This window comes from Tenebrio molitor, chromosome X (assembly GCF_963966145.1).
Source record: "Tenebrio molitor chromosome X, icTenMoli1.1, whole genome shotgun sequence".
NCBI classification, from domain to species: Eukaryota; Metazoa; Arthropoda; class Insecta; order Coleoptera; family Tenebrionidae; genus Tenebrio; species Tenebrio molitor.
In genome coordinates, this window is record NC_091055.1 from 7,682,693 (window position 1) to 7,696,611 (window position 13,919).

The following is a 13,919-nucleotide window of genomic DNA, read 5'->3' on the forward strand; positions in this document are numbered from 1 at the left end:
TAAATTTAATTGTTACATTTCTGTTTGACGATTTTTACTTGAAAATAATTTCAAAACAATACTTTAGTACATAGTTCATAAAGGACGTCATTTCATAAAATACAAAAAGATACCTTTAATTCTCCTTTTGTTTTTTCTTCTTTGAAACAGTTCACGTTTTATTGCATTTAATTTATTTAGGGGAAGTTCGCTTTGTTTAACTTTTAAGATTACAGAAAATTTCTAAATTCCAGAAACTGGAATTAAATTAAAATACAAAAGAAATTTAAATTTAAATCCCATTTCAGTATCTGAGACTGTCTAAGAAAATACTAATAAACTATTCTCCGAAGAGCTAGTTCGAGATGTTGACTTTCTATTCATTGATAGATTGAACTATACATCAGTAGAGACCTAGTGAAATTAGCGCAGACTAGTCGCCGGCGGTAGAAATAGCTTTCAGGACTGAAAATTCACCTGAAAATAGAAAGTTAATACATTGTTAATTAAATTTATTTTACAGCATAATGACTTAAAAGTTTACTGCAAATGGTTGTCCATAAGATGCATGTTCTCTTAACTTCATTTACACCCAAAGTATTTTTTTTTTAATTAAATTCATTCTCCCTAGTCGCAATTAAATTATTTAATTTTTGCTTAAAATGCAAATATTTTAAAAGTATTAATTTAATTCAATTTCCATTTAGCTGTAAGTAAACGACCTAAATAGTTTAATTCTCGTCTATTAATCATTCTAAACGATTTGCTGTCATTTTCCAGAAGGTTAATTGTTTGAGTGTTAAATGTTAAATGAAAATGTATTGAGCTGAAAAATAAAAAAGATTGTAAAGCTTAACATTTGTTAAATTAACCTTAATCAAATATTTATAATCCTTTCTCAAAAAATCTACATTTTCAAGTAAAATTACAAATACATTAATTTTTGACTAGTTCCATTATATGAGGTCCTGCTGCAATATATCAGACTGAGTTCATCTTCTGATTTTTAATTCTTTTACTATTTATTAGTGATAAATTACCACACATTTTCTTCAACTAAAATCAATCTTTTTATCGTAATAGGAATTATACTATTTATTAAAACCATTAAATACTTAAAAATTTAAAGTTAATAATATTGATTTGATAATGACATTCCGATTTATTTTAATTAAGCACTTACAACGAAAACATTATGCTGTAATTTGGATGTGATCCTTAAATTTTTTATGTTTTTCTATTTAAAGAATTTCATCAACACTACATTCTTGTCTGCCAGTTTGAAGAACACAAACATTTAACAATAATTTGCAACAATGTAGTACAATTTAGATTTTTTTAAATATCTACACAATAAAAATTACTCTGTTATTTATACTTAAATCCTCCTTAAATTTTATTTGTATTATTTAATTACATTTTTTTTGGCAAAAAACACATATTGACAAAAAGTTTTTACATTCAATAAAAATTTAATTCAATTTGCAATATATTTTTTATTTTTATTGAGTAAATGTGTATATTACAGTTTCCTATTGGTGAAACAAAATTTAAAAAAAATATGTGTATACAAGGTGATTCACGAATAGTGTCTGATTTAGCACCTTTATTCCTGCAATATAAATTACTCTCCATAGAATACATACTTCCCTGTTTTTCAATTTAAATACAATTTTGTGATCATAGTAATCCGATTTCAGAAAAATGAAACAATAGTGTCATTCAAATGTGTCAAAATAATTATATTTTTGTAAATAAATCAGACACTATGCGTGTATCACCCTGTATACAGGGTGTTATGGAGGTTCACGTATTAAATTTAATCACCATCAGTAGAACTCTTTAAAATAAACATTTTTTACATTCAACGTGGAAACGCTGCAAGCATTCGGGGCACTTTTCCAGATTCCGCAATATTATCGGAAATTTTTGTATTATAAAACAAAAATGTTATGTAATTATGTTATTAATATAAAGTTCCCTTTTTTACATATTGATCTTTTTTTTAATGGATTTTTTACATTTTTCTAACCCCTAATTTGACATTTCGCTTATGGGATAATCATTGAAATGAAAGAGTGAGTGAAAATGTTTTTGTGCGGTAAAAACTTTACAGTTTTTTGAAGAAAGAACGATCGCTGTTCTAATACTAACAGATTTTACTGTTTGTCATTGGAGTATTTTAATCGGCTAATTTTTAATTTTTTTTTTTTTTTTCGTGTTTGGTTATCAATGGATGTGTAAACACATGAGCGGGTATGCATTTTAGGGTTCAAATTAAATTAAATTTTCACTCTGTTTTGAAGAATTTGCGGAAAAAATGATTAAAAAAAAGTGTTTATTTTAACGAGTCCTATATGTGGTTAAATTTATTACGTGGACTTCCATAACACCCGGTATAAATACAAAGGACACACTATGCTATAGATTATTTAAAAAAAAATGAGGTCACCCTTTCAGTGTTCTATTTATTCTGGAGATTCTAGAGATCTTCATTTAAATGCGACTTTTTGTTTACACAAAACAATGGTCGGTTTCTTTAAAAATGTATTTTTTGACATTTACAAAGACCGCAAAAACTACCGTCTTGGAAATTTAAATAAGAATCTGTGTTACGAATATACAGAGAATTTTATTTAAACGAAATAATTATAGATGTGTGGTTCTTTTCTCATTCAAATTAATCCTAAACTACTCTGTTCTAAGTTTCATGCTTGCTCCATAAAGAAGAAAATATTTTTGATAAAGAGAAATAGTAAGTATAAAATTGTTTCTGTTACGAAACTTTCTGGTTAAATATATTAAATGTAATATTATCCGTATTACTTCAGAGAGGTTGTATGACATACAGGACGTTCCGTACAAAGGCAATAAATAATGTCGTGCTACCGACAATAAATAGTTAATTTTTCAGTCGAATGGTGTTGAGAAATAGTTACAAATTTAAATATGTAAAGCTTTTAATTAAATAAATATAGAAAGGGAATAACAATACAATGTAATGAAACACACATATCAACCTTAACGCAAGAAATTCATTGCTTTATTTATGACTATATTATGTTTTGGTGCCACAATAACTAACTTGTCGTTACGACTTGGTGTGACATTAATTTAACACGTAGTACAAATTGAAATAACTCACATACAATAAAAAGGAAAGCTGTAAATCTTCTTAATTGAACTCCAACCTTTAAGTAATTCCTCAACTCCAACTTTTTATGGATATTTATATTAAGTCCGGTGATAATTAGTGTACAACTAGTAAACCAAACTTTTAACATCAAGGTTTCATAATTAAGAAACATATTTCCGCGTTAAGCATACCCATTTTGATTGATGTTACGAATACATTAAAAAATACGTGTTACGTCAGAAATTTTGTAAAAAAGATTGCTGTCTTACAATATGAAATGTACTTGTCATTTTACACCTTCAAAACAAAATTTAAATCGTTAACTCTGTCGTCGAGATATAATCCGGCAAATTTATTAGGAACATCTTTTCTATAAATTAGAATGTGGCTAGTTTCGATTAATAATTTTGTCATAGCTGACAGAACCGGCGAAACGCAAACACAGCGTAACGTAAATATTAGTGATTAGACGTATGCGAGGCTCCGAATTAGATTTAATTTGGTGTTTGATATTTGCGGTTTGTGGTCAGCTTATTTTCTCATTCTCAGTCTAGTTAAAAATTCGCCTTTTGGATCAAATTACATTTTACAAACGTACATGTCGTTATCCAACTAATTACGGCCATAACAACAAAATTGAAAATTTAACAATTTATCACGATCGTAGTAGGTACGATCGTAAATTTTTAATTTTTTAAAAGACACGTTTGATTTTCATTTAATTTGATTTTTGTTCTGTTTGAGTGGTTAACAAATTGAAAATTGGAATTACATATTCTGATGGAAATAAAAATGTTTAATAACATAAAATTTTCATCACCTACAAATTGTTATGCTATAAATAAAAAGAAATTGTTTTAGTGAATTTTCTTTCTTTATTACATTGGGAGACATTTAATGATTGAGACAAATTTAATGGGTTGGCACTCCCGAATAATTGGTACGCTTAATTATTTGTCAAAGAGTTGTCTGTTGATTCTGTTTCTAGGTTAAGATTCTGGAAATACATAATGACGATTTAATTTATTTTGAACTGTCATATGTATTTGAATTTGACAGTCTAGAGTATCAACATAAAGTCGTTAATGTGCTGCCAGCCGAACAAAAATAATTTCAATCATTAAAAGTCACCCGGTAGTATATTTTTTACATATTAATATCCTAAATTAGTTATCTTAGTATTTTCGTTATAACATAAAATAGCATTAGGTGTATAAATTGTGTTTAAATATTTATAACTTATCGTAAATATACTTTTTTATGAGAAGAATTCATTTTTAATTTTTTTAATTATAAGTAATTTATTTTCATCACAACCATGAAAAATAAAAATAAAAAAGTAGATATGAAAAGTCATAAAACACAAAGTATGCTAAAGCTCAATACAGCCAAAGTACAAATATATAAATAAATAAATAAATAGCTTTATTTTAAAACAATCACACGAAGATTAATAAATTATGTCAATTTCAACACATGAAAAGGAAACAGAAAAACTGATTATTATGAAAATGTTCTTTTCGGTTGAAAAAATTACGATTACGTAAAATACTACCATTTAAAATTTGGAAAATTAACAACTTCGGCACTTACTTTATATTTCCATCATTTACATTTTTGAAAATTAAAAATTAATTAACAGTTTTTCACAATTAGCAAAAATTTGATTTGTGTCTTTATGAACAGTTATAGTTATTATTCCCTTAAATATTTTAGAATTATTCAATTTATAAAATGTTTCATTAATTTAATGTTATTATTTTAACAAATACGTAAATCTTTTTCCGTTTGAAATAATGGTGTAAATTATCATTTTCGCATTGTAAAAATAAAGATATTGTCAATGTATGAATAAATTTATATTATTCTGCATAAAACAGTGAAAAAGAACTTGCTGAATAGGACAAAAAGAATTAATTTAATTTATGATAGTTTTATTGCTGTATGCTCGTTTAATAGAAGTACATACCTAGTATGTACATATAATTTTTTATTTTTAATATATTTTTTTGAAACAATTTTGAGTATTTTGTTTTTATTTATTTCTTGGTATGTAATAACTAAATAAAATTATTTCAGCATTAAGCAAACGTAAGGAAGAACAGTATCGTAAAACCGAATACGTCTTGAACATTGAAAGTTTACTACCATTAGCGTTAATTACTGAAATTAAATTTAAAAACAGTTTAATAAAAAAATTTAACCACTTCCGATTTCTAATTCTCTTTGAAACATGATCTTTTAGGAAAAGCAAAATAGGTCTGCAGTTTTTTAACGATCTAAGCACGAATAATATTTATCCAAATAAGCTGCGTGTAATTTTAAAAAGTTTTAGCAATTTTTATTGACAATATTAATTGTTAAAATAAAATATATTTTTAATCCCACAAGGCAGCATTTAATATTTAATTTGAGAATGTTAGAATACTGCGAATTGATTTTATTGAGCGTGCTTTGAAATCTAAAACGTTTATGTTAGACGTCGATCTGTAACATACATGTAACATGCCGAGAAACAAGTGACAACATGAGCGTAAAATTTCGTTGGAAAAAAATGACAGCGGTCGAGTGATGGTATGGCACATGGAAATCCAGTAACATTGTAGCATCATATCTATCTTGGATAGAAGGGGCCCGCGTTCTCGGCTTGGAAGGGCGCTGGAACGTTAGTTCTCGGGGTTCCACTGGTACCACTCAAAGTCTCGGTGTAGGTACTTCAACTACGCGGTTTCTCAGTGCTGTACTCACGTGTTTTATTTATTCGCGCCGTTTTTCATATTACAATGTGTGTGTAAGTGTGTAACTCGTACGTTTTCATTAACTGATAATCATGTTTACAAGGTAAATCTGCTCCTGATTGCTTCTAGTTTTTATTTATTTGTCGCCGGATAACGATGGATAAATTCGCAAATCCGTGACTATCGTCTCTTAATTTGCCGACAGGCTCATTTGTCAAACGGAACATTAACATCACTTTCTTGCACTGGTGATATTTATTTAAATCCCTACGCCTACATCACACCAAATATCGGAACTCAATTCCTTACGTAAATCGCACAAACGCCTCCGTCTTTGGCGGCTTTAGTGTTGATATGAGATAAATAAACATGGGAAAACTAACAAAACGATTACCGCCACTGGAAACATAACAAAGATGCTTCAAACTCGGAAATTTATCTCGTGATGAGGCGGAGAATTCAATGCGACGGTAAGTCACAAACCCTGCTTAGAAACGTTCGTGCTTTCATATTCTGAGTCAAAGTTTCAATTTCCAAAAATAAACATACTTACTTGAATCTGCCGAAAACGTTTCCATTAAAATTTTACTCGCGTTAACAGAAAATGTATTTCCCGATTCTTGCATTCACTTTGTACTAATTTAAAATTTATTTATTAGGTACACTAACATCTTCACGTAAACAAAAAATATTAATATTTAGAAAGTATAAAAAACGTGACAATTACAGTATTGACAATAATTTGCAGGTTAAGTTGTTATAATTTAAAAATAAATTTTAAACTCACCATCTCAATTAAATAAAATACAAAAGACTGTAATGATTGATGGATTATTTGAATGTACGTATCGAAATGTTTATTTTCTAGGTGCTAAAAATATTTGACTCATTAAAATGACTTCGCAAATTTTATACAATCACAATCGATTCAATAAATTTATTTCATTAACAACAATATTCAACTTGCAAAAATTGCTGAAATATATTTTGTTTTTTATTATTTTTATCGACCCACAGCGAGATCGAAAAATACTGAAATACTGAAAAAAATAAATACGACTAATAAAACATATATCAATATAAAACACATACATATTTAGGTACATATCTTGATTATCCTTATACATACATATGTATAAAAATGTAGAAAATGTCTCATTTTATCTTTAAAATTAGTCCTTTTTGATGAAATCGCAATATAACAATTTAGATCTAAAGGAAACTTATTGTCCTTTGAGGAATTTGTAACCTTATTTCTGCGGTTAAGAAAGTCGATTTTTCAATTACTGCTAATTATTATTACATGCATTAAAGTTTAATACAAAAACAAAAACAATTTAAATTTTTCAAATAACTACATGCATACCTAATAAAAATTACTCTTTATATTTTCTATACTTTATTATTTATTTATACATACTTAAATCCTCCTTAAATTTTATTTGTATTCTTTGATTACATTTTTTTGACAAACAAAATATCGTCCCAAAAGTATCTATAATAATGTTTTACATTCAATAAAAATTTAATTCATTTAGTTTTTTTTAAATTTTCTTTATTTTTTATATACATATTTGTAATTAGGTACAATAATTAAAATTCTCAAAAATGGTTTTCATTTAAGTTAGTTAAATGCAATTGGATTTTTGGATTTTCTCATATTTTCCACAACAAATTTTCAAAGATTAAAATCGTACCAACGTCCATCAAATACCCGCAAAATTATATCAGGAAAAGTAAATATTTTTTCATACTTCGATACATTAAATGTTTTAATCTCTTTTTGATGACATAGCCATCATACATTTTTTTGTTGATTTATTAGAAAAACATAGGTATTTAGAAAAATATTTTATTTCACAAGAATTTAAAACAAATTTTGCATTCAACATTTACGAAAAGTTTCAGTAAAATAAGGTGATAAAAAATACACCCTATTCGAGAAAGTTGGAAATTCTTCTTTCGTAAAGAGAGAAATATTGTTGCAAAAATAGTTTTAGAAAATATAATAGGTATTTTTTTAATTTTTAATTGTCATTTTTTTAAATTATGTTAGAAATTAAAAAATTGGAGTATGAATGGGCGTCACTGGAAAAATAATCAAAACCTTAACATTTACACCTTGATTGTGCAGACCTTAAGACCCGTGAAATAATTTTATTTATGATGGTGGTAAACGAGAATATTCCGCTCTTTTATTGGCTATTATGAGCGATTAAGACGTCGGATACACGTTAAACTTTCGTGAAGTCTTAAAGGTACCCAGGGTTCAGCTTACAGTCCGAATATATAATATGTGCAATAAATTTCTTTGTTTATGTGTTGAAAAACAAATTTTATGACTGCTACTGGTACATATATTAAAAGTAACTCTCCGAAATGAGACGATATCGACATGATTATGTGTATAAATACAGATAACAATTAACAATAAATTAAAAAGCTGATCACACTTGAAATAATTATGGTAACAAACAACAATAATACAAAGATGAATATTACAATGTGATAATGGAATGCGCGAACAGATTCAATTCAGCCTTCTTTAACCAGTCATGGTCCATAATGTAGTATGGCACATTCACAAAATATGTTCAACGAAATTTCCGACAATTGTGCAACAAAAGACTTCTTTTTGTGAAACTACAATTCTAATAAATTTATTGGCTCAACAATAAGGCATTAATTAAATCAAAATGTCTGATCGAAACAATAGTCCCATAAAACACATTCAGCAAAATTTGCGTTGTGCAGCGTAAAAATCATTCCATTTGTCAATTGGTCCACTTCTGACATCTCAACATATTCTTTGGCAGAAAATTATCTATTGTTCAATTGTCGGCATGCTCGAAATGTTGCCTGTTATTAATCAGTGTTTACAAGGTCTTTGAAAGGATTCAAGACGTTGTCAAATACTTATATTGAAATAATATTTAATTTAGACCACCCATTGCTACACTATAACAATCATCTAATGGTTTTTATACCAAAACGGACGCATCACTTTTGAGAAAACTACACTAATGAACAACTTTAATTTATTGAATAAAGAGTTTTACGAGTTTTACGCCGAAGATAAATCACGACTGATTTATTTTTTTTTAATTTTAAACAAAAAGTTACATAACTTCATGTAAAATAATGTTGTCGGCGAAGTATTTTCCCAACGAACAAAATATACAGAGTGATTGTTGTCAAACCGTAAAAATACGTTGCGTTGGAACTCATTGAAATTTTTAAATTGTCATTATTAGCAAGACTATGCTGGTTGAGGAAATGTATAAAAATGTTGTTAAAATGGCTACAGTTTTAAAGCCAGCGTGAAACAATAGTAATTACAATGGTGTAGATGCAAAGAGGGCAACTGTTATGGGACTGTGTATATGGTTAGGCCTGTTCAGTTCGTTAACATTAAGTCAGATTTTTTCCGTGCAATTTTAAATAGGGTAAAAGACGTGGAAGTGGTGAGGTAAGTTATTAAGGTGCTTAGAAATGCCGGCACAGAATTTTAAAATGCCATATAGGTAAGAGAGATGCATATAAGTAAATAGTACTACCGTTAGTCAATGGCAAATTTATTGTTAGGCATAGCTTTTAAGAAGAGAATTTAAATTAAAATGCCAATAGATGCAGTTTTCAGAAAACCATGAATTATTACTTGTTCGTGTAGGAGACTTATACTCAATTAAACAGATATACGATAATAATCCATAAGAATTGTATAAACAAAAGATCAAGAGAAGTTTTCTTTGAATAGCCTGTCATCAGTGCTAATAAATTCCTCGGTAATTTATTAAGACTTCGCTCTTTCATTAAATGCGTCGACGACTACTCTAATCTAGACTCCATCCCGATTACGTAACATTCGTTCCAAATTTTATTAAGTCCATTTGTTGTAATCTCTTTCATTTCTGAACAATGAAAAATTGTTTAGTTCCTTAAATTGATGTCAGTCGTATCTATTACCATTCCGCACCATGCTGAGCAAATCTCTAAGTATATATGTATCATTTTTTATAATAGCTGGCGAGCTTTATGACAAACGCATTAGTGTAATGGAGAAAGTTGTATAATACGGAAAAATTCGTATAAACATGACCGTTTGGAGAGAATTTCCCTTATTTTATGATTTTATGGCTTGTTTAGGAAACTGCAGACAATTTCATGACTGCATAGAAATTGTGCAACAAAGTTATTGCACATTTTTAATTTTTCGTATTTGTCAAATTAAAATAACGAATGTACAGTATTGTCTAAAACAATATGAAATTATTAAACGTATTAAGTAATATCAGAGCGTACACAGTGGGACATATTTACTAACACGATAAGGTGATTCTAAAAACTTAAAAAATATTACACAATTAAGTGATATTGCAGGAAAATAACAAGTGCCTGCGTACCAATTTATAAGGAAAAAATAAAAATTAATTAATTAATTTTCTTTCACCTAACAGTTTAATTCGAAAATAGTTTTTTTACTTAATATGTACTTGTTAATTTTTGGAATTAAAGTTTTTTTAGATCAAACTACTCTTAGTTTTCTGACATTATTTATTCATCACACAAATTACTTCGGCAAAAGAACTATTGTTTGTTTTGTTTTTATTACAACTTTATGGGATTGAATTAGTTTAATCACTTAATAAAAATATATCTAGTAAAATTATTCTACATATTTCAGCATTTAATTCGTATATTTAATGTAAGTCCGTGTAAAAGTTTAAATAAATACAAGGTGTCTCAAAATTCGCGAATTCCGAATTCAGGGCGTTATAGGGGATCACTTCAGTAGTCCAAATATGGAAATTAGAAAAAAATCGGGACTCCCCCCACAAAGATACATTGGTCTGAGGTGCACTCTTTGGAGTGCGTTTTCTTCAAAAACAGGCTGAAAAGTTCAATGTTTATTGTTATTTATGGTGTACATGATTGTGGAAAATAATAACGTAAAACAATTTTTTGAAGAATAGCTTTACTTTGGAGTAAAAAAATCTTAAATTTTTGTAATTTTTCTTAAAGATGGAACGGCAACGTAACTAGAATTGTATTTTGTTACTCCGGATATGCAGGCTGCAAAATTAAAGTGCTTAATATCTTCTTCAGGAAGTATTTACGAGCTCCACTGGGTTCTTCCCTACCACGCTCTGAATTCGGAATTCGCCAATTTTGAAACACCCTGTATATCTGAGAACTGTCAGGTCATGCAAACAGGGCTTATGTTATATACAAAATGTCCTACGAAAAAAATATTTTTTGATAACCTGTACATATGTACAGTGCTTACTAAAATACATATGCAGATATTTAATACCTATTCATTGATTTAGCAAGAATTTTACTGGGGCAATCGTCGCTGCTTGTTTCAAAATTTAAAACTGGACTGACCAAAGTTATTAGTTGACTTCCCAGGTACGTCAAATTTGAGATTTAAAAAAATTAAAATAGGTTCTGTATTGAATGTGTCGAAAAAAGTTGGCTCTAATAGATAAGATTTTATTTTCAGAATAAAGTTCGAAAAAAAATTCATCTGTTTTAATGAAAAATCAATATTACAAAATTGAATTTCGATTTGCTGAGCACAAAATGTATGAGTGAGCAAATTTGACCTTTAGACATTTCAAATTCGCATTTTTTTTCTCTGATGTATTTTAGACCTGTTTTCAAAATATCGAACTAAATAATAACCTTGGTGCAATTAATTTTTTTCGTAATTTTCTTCTCACAATTTTCACATGGAAATAAAATCTCATTAGAAACAATTTTTTTCATACATATATTTAATATAAATCAATCAATAAAAAAAGATTCAATATAGTATGGATGTCGTGATAGGCAGCACTGTATGTAAAATAAAATAATGGTATTTGTATAATGCCTCATTTGTCATATAATCTAAACAAAAATCACAAATTTTATTTTTTCGTTCTACTAAATTCGACTAATTCTATTTTGTTTTTAGTTTTATGTATAATAATAAATAAATATAAAATAAAATAAATAATAAATAAATAGGCGATTCAAAATCAAAGAAATTCCTTTTTGAGAGGATTTCCCTTGCCATTCAACGTGGAAACGCTGCAAGCATTCGGGGCACTTTTCCAGATTCCGCATTATTATCGGAAATGCATTGTAAATCAAAAATGTTATGTATATAATTATGTTATCGATACAATTTTTACTATTACCGAATTAATTATAAATAAATAGTGAAATTACATAAAAATTACAATTTAAAGATAAAATACAACAGAATCCGTTCAAACGTAGATATGTACTTATGTCAAAAAATATTACTGGAACTTTAAATTTTCTACGCAAAAGTTTAATTATTTTAACGCTGAAATAAAATTCCAACTTGAAATATTTTACAGGATTCGACAGATCTATAAAACAATCTACAAGAAAAATTCAAAATTTTTGTATTCAATTCTCAAGAGGTGAGCTAGAGTATGGCCAGTAAAGAAGCAATCGTCACAATTTTCACCTCATAAAACTTAACATTCCCACAAATCATGCGTTCATTATTATTCGTACTAGTATTTGTAGCCTGCAATAAAATTTTACAATAAACATCTTCCTTCTGTCTATTATATTTAGTTGCTCTTGATCTGTAAAATATTCAGTTGTTGAAGGAATTAAAAAAAAAAATAGATATTCCATAAAGATAGGTAAAGTAGAAGAAAATGGATCTTTTTGTAAATATCAATAATTAATTTTACATTGACTGCACTGTGAGAACTAGTATTTTAGTGCAGTAGTATGTATTTGACGTAGGCATACATTTTTTGTTTAATGAGCACCCCTAAATCAACTTCCCTGGGATTAGCTAAGTCAGTTCGTAGTTTTTTTTTCTTATAATTTCGTACTTTCGATGTTGATCTGATTTACGAGTTTAAAAAATGTGTCCGCTTGGGTGGTGCAGCCTAAATGTATAGTTACACAAATCAGCTGAGTCTCGGTGAGTTAGGCTTGTCGGTGTCCCGGAGTGGAATACAAAGCCGGAGTATCTGGGCGCGTGTGGTGACCTAGTGTGCGCAGTGCGTTATGCGCTGTTACGGATCTTTAGCGGGGGAGGAACAAAGACAGGCGACAACGATGGATAATCGGGCATGTGCTAAACCATCGCTGGCTCCGGTATGGCTCGGCAGGTTGTTGGTACAGGCTGGGCCTCCTGTCTTGCGACCGCACCGGTGAGTGCGATCTACGCTATTTCCTTCCCTATTTTGCATTCAAGATGCGAGCTGATATTTATATAAACAGCCGGCCATACATGAATTCGCAAACCCACAACAAAACCCACCAGCGACGCTGGTACCGGATTTTTCTTATCACTCCTCGACACAAACAAGACCAACGCGAAGACCCACACCCGGTCAAGATTTCAAAGTCCACCCAAAATTTTCGCATCTGTTACTAGAATTTGATCTGGTCTTGTGCTGCGCCTTCTTTGGAGCACTCTCCGCGCCTGTGGTGGTTCCAGAAGAGGTTTCTGTTTTTTCTGTGAGAATGTATCCGGATCTAGGTAGAATACGTTGTAAACATAGCCTACCTAGTAGGAGAAAAGCCTTGATGTTTGAGTTAGAGGCGTTTCTCACATTCCCCTCCAATAAATTAAAAATAATTTTATCAGACGTATTGTTCGAGCTGACTTATGTGATTCATGTATAATAAAGATTTTTCTTCTCTCACGATTTTCTAGAAATATTCGAAAAGTAAACAAGTAATTGATTAAAAAATTGTATGGAATTTCGTGGCGTAATGTCATAAAACCGTAAACATTTATTTAGGCACGGTTTTAACCTCTTCAACGGATTGCGATTCCGGTAACGCCGACTTCTTTTCGATAGAAATTAAAATAAAATTATTGGTTTGATTCAGATTTAGTACGAAGAAGATGTTGTCATGTTTAGTCCGAACCAGATAACCGCATCCTCATTGTAGAAAACAATGAAACGTTTGTGTTAAATTCCCATTGAGTTGTGCAAACTAACGAATAAATTGAATGAGACAAATAAATTATTTAATAATATTTCAATGCGCAATATTTCACTAATACAATAGAA

General features: G+C 29.1%; 1 protein-coding gene across 2 annotated transcripts in view; it reads left to right on the plus strand.

Moving 5' to 3' along the window:
- Positions 1–5,769: 5,769 nt before the first annotated feature.
- Positions 5,770–13,919, plus strand: part of dysf (dysfusion) — a 42,456-nt gene continuing 34,306 nt past the window's right edge. For both annotated transcript variants that reach the window (XM_069060451.1, XM_069060452.1), the window contains exon 1: positions 5,770–5,956. In XM_069060451.1, the coding sequence (XP_068916552.1) occupies positions 5,946–5,956 (11 nt within the window). In that variant the 5' untranslated portion in view covers positions 5,770–5,945. The remainder of the gene's footprint in view (positions 5,957–13,919) is intronic.